The following is a 19,486-nucleotide window of genomic DNA, read 5'->3' on the forward strand; positions in this document are numbered from 1 at the left end:
ATGATAAAATTTTTAATTTTTAAAATTGCAAGATAGGGAATTTTGGATAATTGAAAAAAAAAGCCAAATCAGTTCAGCCTAATAACGAGATAGCATCGTAACAGACTTGCACGTAGTTTATGCTGCTGCTACTGAGTAAGTGCCCATGACCAACTTTCACAGCCCTTGGAAAAATTCTACGAGAGTTTTGGTGAGTCCTAAGTTGGGCGTAAAGCAGCACCTGGAAGACATTAGTTTCCACTGACTGGCTCTCCAGAGAGTAATGAATTTCTGTTTTACAGTGGAATTATTACATGAGGGTATTTTGAAATCTCATATGTTAGTTCCACTGTAAGCAACATAACTTCCCTTTTTTAGTAGGTTTTCAAGACATTGTTTTCTTCAGAGCAACTGTCCCTGCAGCCATAATACCATTCCCTGGATTTACTGTGTACAGTCCGAGAGAGGCAGAGGTCACAGCGAGCTTGAAAAGAGAGCATCTGGGTTCAGATGTGGAATACTAAGAAATATGACTGCAGAAGATGACCAGGTTTGCATATTCTCACTAAATTGCATCTCCTTCTGCCTCTGTTAGAGACAGTGTACTGGGCTAGGTGGAGCATTGTTCTGACCTGGTGGGGCATTTTACGTTAAGCATGATTGCTCAGTACTGCATTATAGGGGATCTTCTGGGTCTTTGACAGAGCTCTGCTCTAAGCACTATAAATGATGTTCCTCATAAATACTCCTAATGCGTTTAGGAGCAATCCATCTCATCTCCAGAAGCACCATATCTTTCTTGTTACAGTCATGTCACTGGTGTTTCTGACCTTTAGGAACTCCAAGTCCAGGTTGTGATGATCCAATTTGAATCTTAAAGTGTGTCAGGTAGGACTCAAACATTGGAATGCATTGACTCATGAAATTTAATATTTGACTTCCCTTCCTAATGACAATCAATGCCTGCAATAGATCATCTGGGTAATATGTAGAAGATTATAGATCAAAATTTTGTATATGATACAGACAGTAATAAGTATTTTTTTGTTATGTCAGCAGAGTTATATTAAATAGGGCACAAAGCTTTTTTGTTGAGTCTTTTTTTGCAATTAAGAGACTCAAGTAACTTCATTAGTCTTCATTAGTATGAAAATCTAAAAATCAGGAGATGAATTTCGCACCATTGCTCCTGAGATTTCCATGAGCTTCCACCAGTCTGCCAAAACTAGTCATCAGTATGATGAACTGATGAGAGACAAACTTAGTTTTGCTGATGGAACTAATAATTTACTTTTGCTTTAGCTATTGTTACATAGATACACTGACAACCAGATTCTAGATGAAGAGCTACAATGTTCATTTTTGAAAGTCGTTTCTAAAAGCAAAAAGGCATAATTATTTCATTTACCAGACATCTGTATCTCTGCTGACAGAACTAAGCGTTTAGCTGTAGTAGAAGGATGTTTATGCGAACCTTATCGCTGTATAGGCTGAGCATTTGGAATCCAAAAAGCAGAGAAATGTGAGCTAGAATATACAGAACAAAAATACTGAAGGCATGCTATCTACTGATGTCTTTCCACCACAGTGATTTTGCACTCTCAGAAATCTTCTCATTCCTTTCTGCTCTGTTAACTTTTTGCTCATTTTCAGTCGTGGAGGATTGCCACAGGGACCAATGCTGCTTCGGTAGCATCTTTTATATAAAACAGATCTAGTACATTTAAATATGGAGATATATTTTCCTTATTCTTATCTCCCACTCCCTTTTGAGTCTTTTCAGTGACTCCATGGATAACATTCTAGGCATTCTTTGATTAGTGAAGTATTACACTCACAGGCTAGAGCCATTAAACAACAACTAGTCTGATCTTTTGCCAATCAGAGGCCAAAAACCTCATCCAAAAATAATCAGGGATATACTTCCCAGTCTGAAAATGGAAAGGTTTCAAAGGCAGGAGACTGAATTATTTGTATCCTGTATTTTTTCAGACATATAAAGATGGCATTTTTCAGCTTTCAGCATCCCCAATTAGACTTCAGTAATTCAGTCTCAGTTTTTTGAAAATCCTTACCACCTGGCAAAATACGTCTTTTAAAATTTGAATTTTAAAATTTGAGACCAAAAAGTTTCTCTGCAAATGAAAGTAATCACCAACAAACCTTAACATGAACCTCAGATTTCTCTATCATGATACCCTGTGAGAAAAGGTGAATTTGTCACATTAGCAGTCCCTGCCAATTCAACTTCAACAACCGAGGGTTTTCTTTCTGAACCAGCCAACTAATTAACAAAGAAGTGTGAGTGGAATTTTTTGACACAGGAAAATCCCAGGTTCCATTCACAGGCTGTGTGGCTTAAACTGAACACACTAATACTGCTTGGCACAAGCATGAAACAGTGTCTAAATGTGACCTTGATAAGTTAAATTTAGCTTCTAGTATTTTCCCCTTTGCTCCTGCTATTTATCCAATGTTTTTAATTTATGGTGTCCTGTAGTTATTTGAGTGATAGAAAACACTCACTGTTCTAAATCTTAAGAATTCCTTGCCAGTTAGTGATACTACCAATTCAGTAGAACAGGAGATTGTACTGGTGGATATAGTGAAATTACATATATTTAATCACTCTGTAAGAAAGACTGGGAGAAGACAGACATTGCTTTATCAGGTATGAAAAATAAACAAAAAAAAATCCCAAAGGAATGTACTGAAGTATGTTCGAACCAAAGGTATAAAAGAAGTAGGTTTTGGTCTCTAATACTTCAAAACAATAAAATTGTTTTGAAACAGTTTTCCAGAAATTTTGTCCAGAAATTGTTTTCAAATAGGAAAATTACTCCATGAAACATTGTTTCCTGGAGTCTTGAGAAAAGCTTGAGTTCTTTGACACAAATAGTAAAATTGAAGTGTAAAATAGAGTCAAACATTCAAGATTAATAGAGAACAAATATGCTCCATCTCCCATAGTTCTGCACTCATGTTGGCATTTTTAAAGGTGTCCTTTGCATCTCAAAAATATCCACCCTACTTTGGTAAAGCTTTCCATAGCTAGGTCTCTGGCTATCTTCCTGCAAGGGCACTATATCACATGTCAGTTTAATACATTGGGGATCTGTGCCAATTTATTACTTAAAAGCCAGCTAATATATTTCAGTAAGCAGACTCCTCTTATAAAATACTGGTTCTCTGAAATAATTAATCAGCAGATTGCTCCATGTAACAAGTTTGTTCTTAGTTTATTTTATATTATTACTCACTGTACTTTCAACTTCTAGTGTCTCATGACTTCTAGAAAAGTATTTTCTGCCTGCATATCTCCATAACTAATTAATTCTTAGCAGAATGCTTACTAAGTAGATTAGAAAAATGCTGTAGCTGCAGGCTGTATTTATGTTAATTCAGAGAGAGTTTTAGTCTCATGCTAGTCACCTTCTAACCTTTGTAACAGCAATATTTGAACACAGGATCAATGTTCATCAACATATTGCCAAAATACTTTTCCATGTTCACTACTTCATTTCAATCCATTAAGATTTTGTTCCCCTGCTGCGGTACAGCTTACTGAAATTTGGTGGAATACGTACAATTCTGAGATCAGAGCTCCCAGAAAACACTTGGAATCACAGAGGTTCTCAAGTGCTGAGACCCAGCCCAGGAGCTTAGCTGTTAGAAGCCCAAACTGGAAATTACAGTTCTTTAGGCTCATCCGTGATCCTACGGCTAACATGCTGCATGTCATTAGAACGGTGAAGATACACGCTGTCTCTTTTTTTACCTACCTATTAAATATTACAATATGGATAGTCTCAGCATGCAGAAAGGGATGGTCTGTAGACTCTAGATGACAAAATTATTTGTTTATATACACAGGTAATTAGCTGGCAGGTTAGACAAAGCAAGCTAAATTTCAGAAGCTATGAAGAAAGAAAGAAAAGAAAACACAGCTGAAATTAATTACATTCCATTTCTGCAGCTTGAAATTCATGCAGTATTTATGAATAATATATAATATATAGCAATTGAAGATAATTGATTTCTGCTTATATATTTAACAGACTCAACAAGTAAAGCCTGAGTTTTTTTAAAATAGCTCATTTACCCAACCTGATTTTGTGGTAATCACAACTAATGTTACATATCTGAGGCCTTATTGTGTGCCCAAAGTGTCTAAATCTAAGTCTGGCCCTGCTTCTATCTCACTTATTCAATAAAAATCATATGGAATTGCTGTCAATGGTGTGTGAAGCCAAAAACCCTACTGGACTGTGCCATCACTTAGTAGTACACGTAGGAGGGGTAGAGTGAATTATGAAGCAATATTAAGACCTGTTGAACAGCGTTAAAGGGGGAAAAATGTAAACAAAATGCTACAAGTCTTTAGTAGGAACTTAATAATTCATGTGACAGCAGCGAGGATTCTATAAGCAAGTGTGAACGATGCTTTAGAGGAAAAGAACTGCAGTATCTAATTAATCAGTACTTTCAAGATATGTTTTATTCCTCTAAACATATAGCACTGAAATTATTTGGAGTTTTAATTAATTTTTACTTCAGGTAAGCATCTTGGGAAGCATTCTTTGTAAAGCCTTTATTAAAAAATCAACTTACTCATGGCTCAATTTTCATTCATTTAGAACTTGTATGCATTATACTCAATGTTATTGACGTAAACTTTAAATGGAATAGATTTCTCCTTTCTAAAACATATTTTTTCCTTTAACTGTGTATAATTAGATCACAAACACAGAAGGAAGCCCCCAAGAAATATTGCAGTTTCATTTCTCAGTCTGCTTTTCCCACATTGCTGTTTTGAAACCTACTACATCAGTAGACATAGCTTCTTGGATTTTTGGAAGCTTTGATATCTGCGTAAAGCTTGTATAAAACTTGTTATGCTGTACTTGGTTATACTCAGAGAAAACAGCAGTGATGAACAGATAAGATTCAAATACCCTTTGAACTACTGATGTTTATTTTATACAGTCAAAGTGAACAAAATCTCACACTTAGGAAGAACAGAAAGAGAATCCCACAGCAGTGTCACAGGGCAGCACATATGCATGCCTAATACCTATTGAGCAGCAAAACTGTGCAGGAACAACTGCACATGAAATACTGTCAAGGAAATATTCCTGGTATCAGAACAAGCAGAGTCTGCATTCTTATGCTGGAGGAGCAGTCATAGCAAAGGAAATATTGATGTGTTCATGGGAGTTTTTGCAGAACAGGTGATATTTTCCCCTTTTTACAAAATAACAATGCAAAGTAAATTGTTTTATGCTTAAGGGAAAATTATTCTTCTACGTATTCCATGCTGAGTTTTTACTCTGGCTGTGAATGAACTTTCACTTTCATCATGTTACTCTAGATCACTTTCCAAAACTTGAAGAACAAATATGAGATCCAAACCAGGTGGTATGGAAGTCACTTGTCTTCAAATATCAGCAAGGAAAAAGAAAAGTTTCTTTGCCCAAGTAAACTGTTTTTATACACAGTAAAAAAAAAAAAAAAACCTGCACATGCCATTACTGGCATTGCCACTTCAGTATGTTGTCACTACAAAAAAAAAAAAAAAGACATGAGATGACATTTAGTATCCCTAATAAGGCCTGATGTTCTAATATTATCAGTTATCTTCTCACTATGTTAAAAGTTAGTAATGGGCCAGTTTTCTCTCTGTTTTACTGAAGTGATATATGAATGCCTTTTTGCTTTAAACCAAGATCATCAAAAGACATGAATAGTCTCTGATGAAATTAAAGTTGCTGCTTTGCAGGGTCACTCTTATTATTCTGTGCACATGCATTACAGAAGGTTTTGGTTTTTTTGTCATGGAACAGTGTTGATATCTAAAAGCATGCTCTGAAAAGGTAATATATGTAAAAGGATGCTTTCAGTAGAAAAATAGATTTAGAATACATGAATTCTTTGAAGCCACAGAGCAGTGCTAAAATAGACATACTGTGATGGTTTTGCCTTCCTCAAAATGTACTATATGTCTTTATGGAAAGTGTTCCTTTGCACTCTTTCTCATCACTGAATTACAACTTACATTTTGAATGTATAAGGCTTCTGATGTTTTCCTTTGCATGCTAATAACATTGAAGACTAATGCAGAGAATGGGAAGTACATGAAAACAGGAACATATGAGAAGCTGATTCTGTAAAGGAAATCATCGTACCAGCAGGTATTCTGTAACGATGCTAAAATGTGATCAGCTGCATTGCACTCCTTTCAGGTTTAGTTCTTAAACACAGCTTGATTTTTCCTTAGCAATTCACTTTAGAGAAATGCTCTAGCTTAGAGAGAAGGGAATCTCGCTTATATAAAAGTTGTATTTACAGCTAGACCTGCACCATAATGATTCACGAAAGAAAAGGAAACTGATGTTGTAATGGTCCTTACAAACTAAATTATGGTGCTAGGCTCTTACCACTCAAAAACACGCTATGCCCTGACCATGCGACTAGGTAATTAGAATGCTCTGACGTTCGTTTCAAGAGCCACAGGGCTTGACCCATAAATCTGTTTAGTGCCTTGATTCCACTGATTTCAATCACAGCTAAGTGCTGAAGTATATTCCTGGATCTGGGCTACAGTTCTTGCACTGCTATTTGCTAAGTAACAAGTTGCTAAAGGCATTATTACATTGCCACTACAAAACAATGGCATGGGATTTAATTGAGAGCCCTCTACGAGGACCCAGCCTGCTATTCTAATAGTACCAGATTATTTTCTTACTTTGTTAAATGCAAGTAATAACTCTACTCCACAGGTTTCAGTATTTTCATCATTCTTACTAGCCCTAAGGCAGTAGAGGTCTTTGATGCCATTGCTGCTATATAATAGTGCACTGCTTTAAATCATTCAAGACATATGAATGGAATTAATACCTTTGATATGCAAAAAAGATCTGTAGTCAAGATGTATTCCCATAACCTTGCTGGTCACCCATATGGCCCAAAATAGTCCAGATCTGATAACTTTCTGACATGCTGAGAGAGTCCTTTTTTAAACAGGTAGCCTAAGGTGAGGGAAAGGGGCCTACAGATTTTGTGACGACATGGACCATGTTTTGAACTGTCACTTTCCTGAGTGGCTGTTCATGTGCGAGAGTGTGACAGTTTTGTTTTACTTGCCATCAGTGGTACTTTAAACTGCTGTAAGTCATCTACAGAAACTGCTTATAACTCCTCCTATGTCCATAACCCACTCTGCTTTGAGTATGTATTTCATTTTCTTTTGCTATTATAAAAAGCTGAAGAAAATAGAATTTTAATGGAAAAGTGAAACATATAGGTAGTTACTCAACACACTGGGTTTTGTGAGAATCTCCCGCTTTCATCCTGGATAATAATCTGGAATCATCTGCTGTGTACAGCCGAAGATTCACAGACCCTCAGGAGAATGCTTACTCACTAAAGGCACACTACAAATTAATCAGAACAAAGAAGATTGACTAACTGCAAATCAAGGATTAGATAATTAGTTACTGACAAAGAAACGACAAGCTCAACAAGTATCCACCGCATACTAATTCTGTTTTAAACACTACTATCTGTAATGAAATGCAGTCTTACCAGATAGTCAGCTCTTTACTTCACAGAAGTATTTTAAGCATGTACCATCTACAAATTATCTGGTCTTTTAAGCACTTCACCACATAAACAAATAGCTGCACAACAGCAAGACATCTCAACAATAGCTAGTTTATTGTCTCTCATCTCATGATGAATAATTCCCCAGCATTTTAAAATGTCTGCAGATTTTGTTACTGTCTCTCTTAGAGAAATCGTTCTTGCATTTAAATCATAAAAAGGTCCTAATGGCCCACTTGAGAACCGACTTTTAACTAGGATTTATGGATGTAAGTTTGAGATAAAAAATTAATCTTCCTGAGCCAACACCAACAGATGACACAGCAATACAAGTAGGATTAGTCAATAGCGGTAGTCAGTAGCCTAGATCCTGATCTCCCTTGTGTTAGCAATAACCTGTTGCACTGAACAACATTACATCACTTTTAAGTTTCCATCCAGAACAAAGTCTGTCCCGCTGTCTCTTCAGTCATTTGTTGGATTCATTTAAACAGGCTATACTGAAAAGGTGGGACTACCCTGACCCCAAAACAAACGCCAGTGAAACTAGGAGGCCTTCTGTTGACTTCCACAGCCTTTGGATGAGGCTCTAAAACAGAGAAATCAGAACGCTGGGAAGTCTTATATCCTAATTAGGATGGTCTCATTGGCCTGTCCCAGCCTGAGAAACCATCATTGTTCAAAAGGAATAGTATCTAGCTAAGTCTGTGTAACAATTTTTGAACACTGCTATCTTGATATTATGTAGCAGTCAGCTAGATATCACTTCATGTACTCTGCAACATGACAGAGAAATAGAAATCTAATAACTTTCTCTATATCCCAAGTTATTGCCACTTGAAATATTTTTAAATCTAAAAGTCTCATTGTGATTACAGTCTTCTGTAATCAACGTATTCTTTTAAATACAAATTATGGACTACTGCAGAAAGCATGAAGAAATAGATGTTGTTCAAAGAACCACACCAGGCTTTTAGAGCAATGAAATATTTGTTACAGTTCACAGGAATCTGTAAGAATAGCCACATAACCTTTCTCTGACTGTTCTTACAAGCATTAGAAGATAAAAAGTTCCTGGCTTATCATAAAGCAAGAGGTCCTGTAGCAAGCAGCCTTACACAGCAAAGGGAAACACCACTGTAGATACCTCAGCCTCTTCAAGGATTGCAAAGATGCTTTTCAGCTCTGACGCACAGATGGCCATTGCAACTGGTACAGGACTGAATAGAAAAATTCTTGCGCTGTAATACAGTTTTGGGACAACATAAAAACGCAGTTTTTTTGTGTTGGCTTTACAGAATCTGTGATAATCTGTGAATTAATATTTGTAGAAATAAGGAATACATGAGAACAAACAGAGACACAGGGCGAGCAAAACAAGCTCACACAGCAATTGGTCATATTGGTTAGTCTCTAATGAACAAGACTGACAGCAGTCAGATGGAAGTGGACATTTCAAGAAAATCAGATTACTCAATAGGAAATGAAAAGCAATCAAATGTCAGTCCCTGGGGGTGGGAGGAGGTTGGAGCTATGGAGCTAAACTAAGAAACCTCCCAAAACAGAACAAAAATACACATCAACATTTCTTAAGTCTGATTGCGTTTAGTCCTCAAACATGACACATCTTTCTGTGTATCATATTAAGTTTATTCTGAGAGTCTGATCTGAAGGTATTTATAAATCCACAAAAATATATCCCACAACAAAAAAAATAATGCCCAGAATGAACAGTAATACTTTGCAATTGATTGAGAACATCTCTAGCACTGCTATATTCCTGAAGATACTAGCCAGTAATTTGCTTTTCAAATTACCAGATAGATCATGAAAAGTGAGCAGGCTTGACAAATGAGCTGTAGTTTTCTAGACTGCAGTCTTTAACAGATGTATTTACACATTTCACAATCTAACAGTAGAAACGCTGCATGTTACTCCCAAATGTTATAGGAAGTGTTACCAAACAAAAATCTTCCAACAAATCTCATCATGTTGACTATTAAGATTAGCCTGCCGTATCTAATTTTTCTCTTTTTACTTTTCTTCTTCTTGATCAAGATGTATTAGGCTACTGCTACTGTTTTAACTACGCTTTTCTTACTCACCAATATAGAAAAGTGCATGAACAAAGAAACTGCAGAATGCCTCTCTAAAGCATTGCGTCACTTAAATTTTTTAAATACTTTCTGAGGTCATTTAATGAATAAAACAAAACACATCAAAAACCTAACTCTGATCTTGGTTCTATTTTACACTGCTCTTCAAGCACTTCCCCTTTCAGACAAGGAGAAGGCAATTTTGTCTTGCCTGACCTCAGCCTGAGCCAGCTGCTCTTTATCCAACATCTGATTTCCCTTAAACAGTTTGACATTTCAGTTCATTTGGTCAGAATTAGCGACTGAGCTGAATGCCACTCCCATGCCACTGGATGGTAAACCGAAGGCGTTATGGTATTGCTATTGGTGACGATGTGGTCTCAAGTAGACATTACAGAGAAACATGAACAGATTCCTTGGGGAAGACACAGACGAAGGTTTCCCGGTGATGTTATTGTTCCCCGCTCCAAGTTTTACTGGAGAGGAACAAATGGAGTCCAAGTAGTGCTGGACCATTTGTATCTGCTCTATCAAATAAAGGAAGTCCTACACTGGGCTACACTAGGGGCAGGTGCAGTGAGAGGATGGTGAGACATAGTTTCCATGTTAGCATGACCTGAGGCAGTACACACCTTCTTGTCACATAACCTGGCAAAGGCAAGCACAATCCCCAGTGAACACTACAACGCATCATGGAGTCTAGCTATATGACTTACCTGTGTCCATAACCATGGTTGTCCTTTAATGTCACTTGAATATTCTGTAACATGTTGGGCTTCAAACCCTAACAACCATGCGGCATTCAGAATTGTAATTCATTAATATTAATGATATTAATATTCAGACACAGCCAGAATTTTTTGGCAGCACCTTCTGAAAAGCAACCAGACAACTACAATTCACATTCAGCAGAGATCTTAGGGATCACACATCTTCATGATGTGACAGACTCTGTGCACTTCACAAACAAATAAAAGGCAAAATGGAATCTGTTGTGCTACTGTAATCGTGTCATTTCCTTATATGTTAATATCTGTTCATACTTCTAAGAATACTGAAGGTCTTTTATTGGCATTTTAGGTATAAAGTTCTCAGAAAACAGTGCTTCGGCCAAGGGGCTTATATCTAACGAGTCTACTATCATCAGATTATTCACATTCCCTTAAGGAGAGCTGAATAATTAGAAGGAAAAAAATATATCCTCTACAAATGTAATGTACATTAAAAGAGAATTCTGATTTGACTGTATCTGCGATACATTTTCAGTAACTTCCCAAAAACCTTTGAGCTTCCAAGATTTACTAGCATAAATATAAAACTGAAACTTAAGCTCATGTATTTGGTTTTTCACTCAGTTGCTTTCAATTACAGTATGTGCATTTCATGCTGCAATCATTAGCTTCATGCACTTAAACAATTTTCTGAGATTCAAAAACCATATTTATTATTAGTGTTTTCAAGAAAATAGCACAGAGCATTTGAAACACGACATATATTTACTAAAAAAATGTGTGAATAATTCTGGATCATGCAGTTTCTGCAAGTGATTCAAAGACAATTTTTGCACATATTGAAAAACAAATACATTAATAACTAGAAATTCATTACTTAAATCTGATTTTACATCTAGAAATGTGTGTATTTTTATAAATTTTGAAATGCAGAAAGAAATTTTGCTCCTACCTCTTCCAAGGCCCATAATGAATCAACCACAGGCTTGATCTTCTTATTGTTGTATAGACTTATGAGTTTGTCCATTATATTCTTGATCAGGCCACCTCGATTCTGTTTGAAAAGTAGATTCAACAGAGAAAATCCAGCAATGACTTTGTTCTCTTCATACAGCTTGATAGGATTTACCTTCTCAACCTGCCACCACTGGAAAGAAAAATGACAGCAGGGTTAAAACAACACTCTTCAAGACACGTACAGAAAAGCTCACGAGAACTTAAGTGTATCATGCAAACATGATACCCTAATCAAAGCGAAAGATCAGATTTCCGTGACTCATCCATCTATTCTGACGTAACAGCCAGAGAAGTGCGAAGGATGGCTTGGTCTCCAGATTACATTTGTAGAGGTGGCTCTCCTGTTTAGAAGCATTTTATTTGAGAAAGAGGTTAAAAGGTAAACAGTTGCTGAATAATGTGGAAACAAACTACAGGTTTTTGTTGCATGACCATAGACTACTAGAAGAATCGTGAACCGCTCTGGTTTTAGGACATGGAATTAGAAATAAGGGATCTGGACCTCCCTTAGTTCTACTGCTGTCCTTTTTTTTTGTCCTCAGGAGAGCCACATAACTGTCTAACCTTTGTGAGCAGCCCTTGACTATTGCTCTTCTCTCAAAAGAGCAAGGAAACCATATACTGCTTACCTAGCTTCCATTTCACCTATTAGTATGTTTGCCGTTTGTGAGCAAGCCTCATAAGATCTAATGAAATTATTTTATCTCATTTAGTCCAAGAGTATCCTGAAGACTGAGACCCCTCTTCCCAGCAAGTTTTATTCAAATGGGTCAATTACTAATTTAAATTTTCATATAATTTTGTTGAGTAGTAATTAAATTATTATAGAAACTAGTTACACTTTTACAAACAATTTGATACACTACTTAAAATTTTATTATTATATATTTGCCTTGGTTTTCTTTTTGGGGAAAGTTCTCAACTATGCCACTGATGCTGGCACTGGAGTTGGCAGCTGAAATTCAAGAAAGAACTTTGATAGATGAGGGCTGGAAATCAAGTAAATTGTTCTTCTAAAAATAAAAAATATATATATATATGAGTACTACCTGAAAAATATTTCAATGGAAACTACTTTCAATGGACCAGCGTACCTTACAGGTTTTACCATGTGTGGCAATCACATGCTGGACACATTTATATTAAGAAGGATACTTAATAAATATTTTCCTGTTGTAGTTCAAAAATGCATCACATCAACATAAAGACTGTGTCACTATAACCGTTGAGAAAAGGTAGGAGGCGAAGTACATTCATGCTTCTTGTTAGAGTCTTTGCTTTATCTTGATTTGACTTCCACAGAGACTTTTGAAGTTAATTTCTCTTGGGAAGGGGCTGTTGCTGGGAAGCTGTTAATGAGCTCTTGGCAGAAAGATTTTATAATCTGTCTTTAGTCAGGACTTCTCCCCTCTGTTTGTCTTATCTGAAGGAATAGCTTTCACACTTGCTTATTTCTCACTAGGTGTTTATTTGATGTATTTATTTGTCCTTTTTTGCTCTATTGAGTTTTCTGAGAAGATTTTGTTGCTGTAGTAAGCAGAACAATTTTTTTTTTTAACATTTGAGTTTTGATTTTGTTGACAACATCAGTGAGAAGAAAATGTAACAGCACCATCTCTTTGATGTCACTTGAAAGGAATATGAAGGAGAACTGAAAATGCATTTCGGTATGGAACTAATCTCTGAAAAGCAGGAAATGTCTGGACACAAGCCCAGTCTTAAGAGATAAAGATCTCCTTTAATTCATTGCACTGTACTGACCGTTTTTTTAGAAATAAGGAACCTACAGGGCACAGTTATCCTTATCCATGGATATGACAGTCTACCATCAATGAATAAACAATGCACTCTGATTTTAAACATAGCTGTACAAGTGATACATGTCTGTTAGCTAACAATTTAAATATGCATTGTACACAGATCCAGTTTCTGTCTAGCCATTATATCAAAAGAAAACATGTCAGATCACATTGCATTCATAAAATTCTTCATTTTAGCAACATGAGATGTAACAACTTAATGGAGATGAAAGATAATGATAAAGATTAAAATGTTTCAAAAAAAACCTGAGGTTAGAGGAGAGTGGAGCAGAATAGCAACAATGTGACACTTACAGATTTCGCAAAACTGAAGAAGCTTTTTGTTTCCCCAGTAACCATGTTAGATGAACCTGGAAAAGATGAGTACATTTACCCACAACTTACGACATGCTGACAAGCAGACCATTTACTATATGTAAAATCGTTTCTGTAATTCATACTTAAGAAAAAACTTTCTTCTCAAATTTAAAAGGGATTAAACAACAAAGAGGACAAGGTGACAGAGCCCTACAAGTTAATAGATATTCTGAGATCACAAAAACATAACGTGTTAAATCTTCCAAAAACAAAAACAGATTAAGTGCGGCAAGGCATTTTGACACCAAATCTCTTCCATAGCTCTCTACTTCTCTGCAGTAAAATGCCATCCACCTCTGACACTCTTATCATTTAAGAGCTATCAGTACACTGATATCCTTTCTCTCTCATCAACAGATACATTTATCTGAACATCAAAGGTCTGACTAATACATGGGTGAACATACATACACAGTACACTTCAATCTGCTAACAAGAGTAACGACAGTTCACTTGGCACAGACTTCATTGCAGACAGGCAGCCACGTTGGCTTGCACAGTCCAAGCAGACTTCTGAGCAACAGTGTATTCACTGTTACTGCTACCCGGCTAGCTAGACGAAAGCATAAGGAAGCAGGTATGCTTATCCATGATGTCATTCCACCTTCCACTGCAATATATACTCTTCATTTCAAAAGCTAAGCAATCCCTTCAGCTGTCTTTCTATAGAACTTGGCTGACTGTGGTTTCATCACTAACAAACAGCACGGCAGATAGGTAGAGCTGCAGGAGAGAGATGTCTACTCTGTATGCAGAGCATCCAATATACATAGTCTTGTCAAATGAAGACTAGAGATTTCTTCTTCAACACTTCCTCCAAGTTTCCTTCCCACAAGAACAGAATTCTGTTTTATTACAGTTTCCTTGGCCATACTATTTGATTGCAGTGGTCCATAAAATTAGAGAACCAAGCATTCTCCTACACCTTTTTGGGGGGTGGGGGGGGGAGGGAGGAGGACCAAATGATGCTTAACAATCCGAAACAAACATAGTTTCACTTTCAGAGTTTTTTTCTAAAGGGTTTCTTTTCATTAGCCTTTGTGTCTCAGCAATTTAGTCCATGCTCAGCCTCACTAAACTCCTCAACTGGAAATATCCAAATGGAGAAAATCAGCCACACAGATGAGCCTCAAGTTCTGCAGGGGGTAGCCTGGATGAATTAAAAATATGAAATAGGTACCTGAATATTTCAACTCACCATATAAAATGTAAGTCCCAAGTGGTTTGAGAAGACTGAGGCCTTTCCCAGTATTTTCTCCACACAGACAATCCAAAACAATATCTACTCCTTCTGTTGAGATTCTAAAATGCAAGCAAGAAATCTCACTTTTCAGTAGGATCCAAGGTATCATTTAACCAGTATGATACAGGCTGATTGTTACTTTTCAGCAACCCAAGCCTTTGAGGCTTAGAAGAGGTGAAAACCAGTTTGTTCCCCATTTGTGAGGACTTGCTGTAAAATTACATTATCACAAAACAGCCTATGGACACAAAGCTCTTTAATGTGAATGAATGTCATACAGAAAAAGGAGGACATTTTTGTTATTCCCATCTCTTGATGTTCTTTTACTGAATTCATAAGGAAATAATTTCTTATCCCAGTTAATCTCAGACAGAAGTCTTTTTAAATAACTTTACCAAGCTCATCATTTTGTTTCAAATTTTGTATCAAGTAGGCCCCAGCGAAGAGTTAAATTCAGCACAAAGAGACGTCAACAGTAGCCAACTACATAGGCTCTAAGAATACGATTTGGCCATATTGCAGGAAATAGAAAATATTTATAATGTTTCCATAAAAAGCTTGAATATTTGTAATGGTTAAACGAATAGCTCTGTGAATGTTATGCCAAAGTCTTGCTGAAGAGAAAAATATGCTCAAATATCCCAATTTCCTTTTTTTTTTTTTTCTGGCAAAACACGGACCTGAAAAATCTTGTCATTAGTTTGACCCAAGCCTAATATTCTACCTCCTAACTAAGTAGCTAGCCCACACAGTAGTAAATTCTTTATTAATAATTTTTAACAATTATGCAAATCACTAGTGCAGACACTATCATGAAATTGTAACCTTGAGACAATCAAAGGTCTAAGGGGCAGTCAAGAGTGTCTAATCCCCAGGAGCATCAACTAGTTCCTGATGGCCATACCTTCTGCAGTGGTATAACTGCAATTAGAAGAAGCAAGGAAAGAAGTAAAGCTTTGTGGCTTGTAATGCCATCTTTCCATTTCCTCACAAAGCAAAGGTGATATTCATACACCCTCAGGTAACAAAGGGCAACAAAATTGGACAACTTTACTCTTGGGCACTGTTGTCTTATGTAGAGTAATCATTTATTTATACGCAGGCCACTGGATGAGTTTTCATTGTAAATGCATAACGACTTAGAATCCAATGGCTTTCAGTGGCTCCCACGGTTGAACTGGTTCCTCACCTCCTGGGAGCATTTCCATGTCTGTTTTTTGACTTTGTTCCCTGTTCAAAGCTCTTCCCTGGAGTACCCCAGTCACCTGCAACAGACCAAGTTCCTACCACTACCCTTTCTCAAGCCACCCTTTCCTGCTCACAACCTCTCCACAAAGAAAGAGCTTCCTCTTCCCTTAAAAGGGGCTCCACTTGAGCCTGTATGCAGCAGACAAGCAAAAGCAAACAAGCGATCTTCCTTGGTGGCCAGCCAAACCTTTTAAACACAGCATAGGCATAGCATACAGCTAATATCCAGCAAAGCAAAACTGGATCAAACAGCTGCATCATCCATCCCACTGCCTCTTTCAAAACGCAATCCAGATGTTCAATTTGTCTTTATAGTGTTCTCAGAATTATCACTGTACTTGCTTTTTCAATGCAAAGTGAAAATATGCCATACCCAGATTTGAGCAACAAACCAGAGTATTGGGATATTTTGTCCAGTGCCAATTCTGACTTTTAATTAGCATGGTCAGATGCGCTAATACTACACACCTCTGTTCTGGTAACAGGAAAGAAGCACGAACCAACACGTTGCATCTCCCTTTCATGTTTTGTATCCACTGGTTCTCTGTCCTTTTGGCCTTATTGCAAGGTGCAAAAGTGTATGAAAATCCAAGACCATTAAAAAGCACTTTAACAGATGCCACATAACAGAATTCCGCCCCTTCCCAACTGGGTCTTCTTTTGATTTCACTAGTTACTGTCTGCTGCAAAGAGTCAGGGGTGGTGCCAGGGAGCTGTTCCACAAAGAACAATCCTGATGAACAACAGAAGCAGCCAATGTTATCTGCAGTTATGAAGTCACCAGAAGTTAAAGGGGCTTTTAACACTGATTTCTCTAGTATATGCTCCCACATCACATACCTGCTTATATCAGGTCTTCTGTTGCCCCTGTCAAGAGTTAGGATTAAGGTTGGTTTTGAATACTAATTAATAATTTCACTGAAATTCAAGCGTTCTCTTTTGCTGAGTCAATATTTATGAAGTGAGGCAGGCTAGGATTCAGCCTTCATCTCACTACAGCAATTTCCCAGGGGCGTAGGTATGTATATTTCCCCAAAAGAAAAGCTATTAAAGAAATGTGCTACAATTCTTCTGAGGTGTAAGAAAATGGCAGTCATGTTACCTGCTGGGCAATGCCCATCTTTCATGATGAAATTTCCTGTGGAACATTTCAGGATTTTCAGGGTTTCTTTTCCTGTGATAGAAAATGCCCTTTGTAATGGATCACTTCACTTCAACTGCTCTTTTCAGTCCTTGGGAGTGGTCCAGAAACAGTAGCAGGGCACCCTGCTTCAACACTCCTTCCGCACCAGTCTTGGTTGACAGTGGCTCAGACACAGCTGGCTGTACATGAAAGGCCCTCTCTGAGGACCACCAACCCTCATATCAAAAGACCTTCTGAGACTTTGCATCCATTTGACAGGAAGCCTGTTAACTGCAGAGCATTGGAATGGCCCTTTAAGAAATGTCTTGTGTTTTTTCCCAGCTACATAATATAGTATTTTGACAGATTCAAGATGCAGGGAAAACATTATTTCTTATTTGTCTGACAAGTAAAATTAAATTTTTTTTTCCTAAGACCTTTCTATTAATTCTAACTTATATCAACATCAATATCTAAAAATAGTTAGACAAACTGAAAAACAAAGTATGTGAAAGCTTCTAAATGGAAATGGAAGCACACACACGACAATTTCAAAAGGCAATGGGATGATTCTAATCTGAAAGCAAACAAAATCTAAGAAACTGAAATTAAAACAGACTTTATGGTGCTCTGATATTAGTGCCTTGCAGAAGATAAAAATTCAGGCAGGGAGAATCACACCAGAGAATTCCTCCAAAACCTGGACGACTTATAAATCAACTGAAAATTACTTACTCCGTGAACTACAGTGAACTACTATATATATGCCGATAACAGGAAATGAGGTCCTTCCATGGAGATTTTCATTCTTTTTCCACTTAATTTATTTGGCTTGCAATAGATGAACATGAGATGAGCTTACTTTGCTTGTAAAGAAAGAGGGAGATGCTCGCTATCTTGTCCCTTGTAGCGGGCAGATAGAATATCTGCAATCAATTACAGTTCCCAAGCTCACAAATTTAATCTCTTCCCAAAGCAATGTTCTCCTGTGTGGTTTTCTTAGTATTTTGCTAGGTACTACATTACTCAGGAAAATAAAAGATTACCTTTTTACTTCTTGAACATAGTCTGCGTTTCTGTCAAACAGATGAGTTACTGAGCCTTTGATTGCTTCATGTTTGAAGGAAGAAGCTGTTCCAAAAACAGTAATATTCGGAATAGTTGAACAGAGCTGAGCAACAGCTTGACCCTGCAAATATGATAATATATTAGTTCACTGACATGGACATTGGCTGAAAAATTTTGCAACTGTCAATTCAGTCATGATACAGCAAAATCGAAGGCTGACCATATGCAAGCAGTTCCCAAACTAATTTCATACCAGTGCAATGCAATTCAGTGACAGGAAAAAAAGAAAAAAAATACAGTTAAAGCAAACCCTGGAAAAAAATTGGAGGGATAAAATGAGTTTAATCTATCAGAAATTGTATCAAAGAAGAGTTGTTCTTTTAACAAAGGCAGTGTAATTTAAGGGAAATGGCATTAACCTACAAGGAACACCTAAAATGATTACTGAAGGAGTGCATGAGGAATATTTCTAGTTTCCAGGATCTTTCATATGGCAAAAGAGCACAGAAAGAGGTTATTATCAAACTAGAAAATTTTGATGCAAATTTAGTACCTGAAACGACAGGTCATACGGTTATTCTTGTTTCTACAATTAACAACATCCCTTTAATGAAGAGGGAAAAGCTAAGAAGGGCACAGAGCTGCTTCAGAAGTTTCTTATGTCATTTTCTACATCTAGCAATGTTCTTTAAAATGCTTTTTAGGATTTTATTTGGCTTTGCACAGTATGTTTCAGTTTCCTAAGCTGAAACCTTGTATTGGTCTGTTTACCACTACTATTATTATATTACATTATTTCTGGGGGCTGACCTGCTGGAAACTCTACAGAGGACCTGGGAGTCCTGGTGGACAAGGTGACCATGAGCCAGCAATGTGCCCTTGTGGCCCAGAAGGCCAATGGTCTCCTGGGGTGCATGAGGCAGAGTGTTGCCAGCAGGTGGAGGGAGGGGATCCTGCCCTGGTGAGGCCTCACCTGGAGTACTGTGTCTAGTGCTGGGCTCCCCAGGACAAGAGAGATATGGCACTGCTGAAGCGAGTCCAGCAAAGGGCTACTAAGATGATGAAGGGCCTGGAGCATCTCTCCTAGGAGGAAAGGCTGAGAGGGCTGGGCCTGTTCAGCCTGGAGAAGAGAAGGCTGAGAGGCGATCTCATCAATGCATGTAAGTATCTAACGGGAAGCGGTCAAGAGGATGGGGCCAGAC

At 37.4% G+C, this 19,486-nt stretch overlaps 1 protein-coding gene and 1 long non-coding RNA gene across 6 annotated transcripts in view; one reads left to right on the plus strand and one right to left on the minus strand.

The window, feature by feature from the left end:
• The window catches only part of LOC104140634 (uncharacterized), a 73,030-nt gene extending 64,296 nt beyond the window's left edge, over nucleotides 1-8,734 (plus strand). For 2 of the 3 annotated variants that reach the window (XR_011143328.1, XR_011143330.1), the window contains one exon: nucleotides 358-8,734. This is a non-coding gene — a long non-coding RNA (uncharacterized lncRNA). The remainder of the gene's footprint in view (nucleotides 1-357) is intronic. The other variant, XR_011143329.1, reaches the window with a different exon arrangement.
• Nucleotides 1-19,486, minus strand: part of VAT1L (vesicle amine transport 1 like) — a 74,225-nt gene that overhangs the window by 19,170 nt on the left and 35,569 nt on the right. For all 3 annotated transcript variants that reach the window (XM_009669502.2, XM_068956218.1, XM_009669503.2), the window contains exons 4-7: nucleotides 18,263-18,405; nucleotides 14,801-14,904; nucleotides 13,540-13,595; nucleotides 11,361-11,555 (exon numbers count right to left, since the gene is read on the minus strand). In XM_009669502.2, the coding sequence (XP_009667797.1) occupies nucleotides 11,361-11,555; nucleotides 13,540-13,595; nucleotides 14,801-14,904; nucleotides 18,263-18,405 (498 nt within the window). The remainder of the gene's footprint in view (nucleotides 1-11,360; nucleotides 11,556-13,539; nucleotides 13,596-14,800; nucleotides 14,905-18,262; nucleotides 18,406-19,486) is intronic.

The sequence above is a fragment of the Struthio camelus genome, chromosome 10 (assembly GCF_040807025.1).
Source record: "Struthio camelus isolate bStrCam1 chromosome 10, bStrCam1.hap1, whole genome shotgun sequence".
Taxonomy (NCBI): Eukaryota; Metazoa; Chordata; class Aves; order Struthioniformes; family Struthionidae; genus Struthio; species Struthio camelus.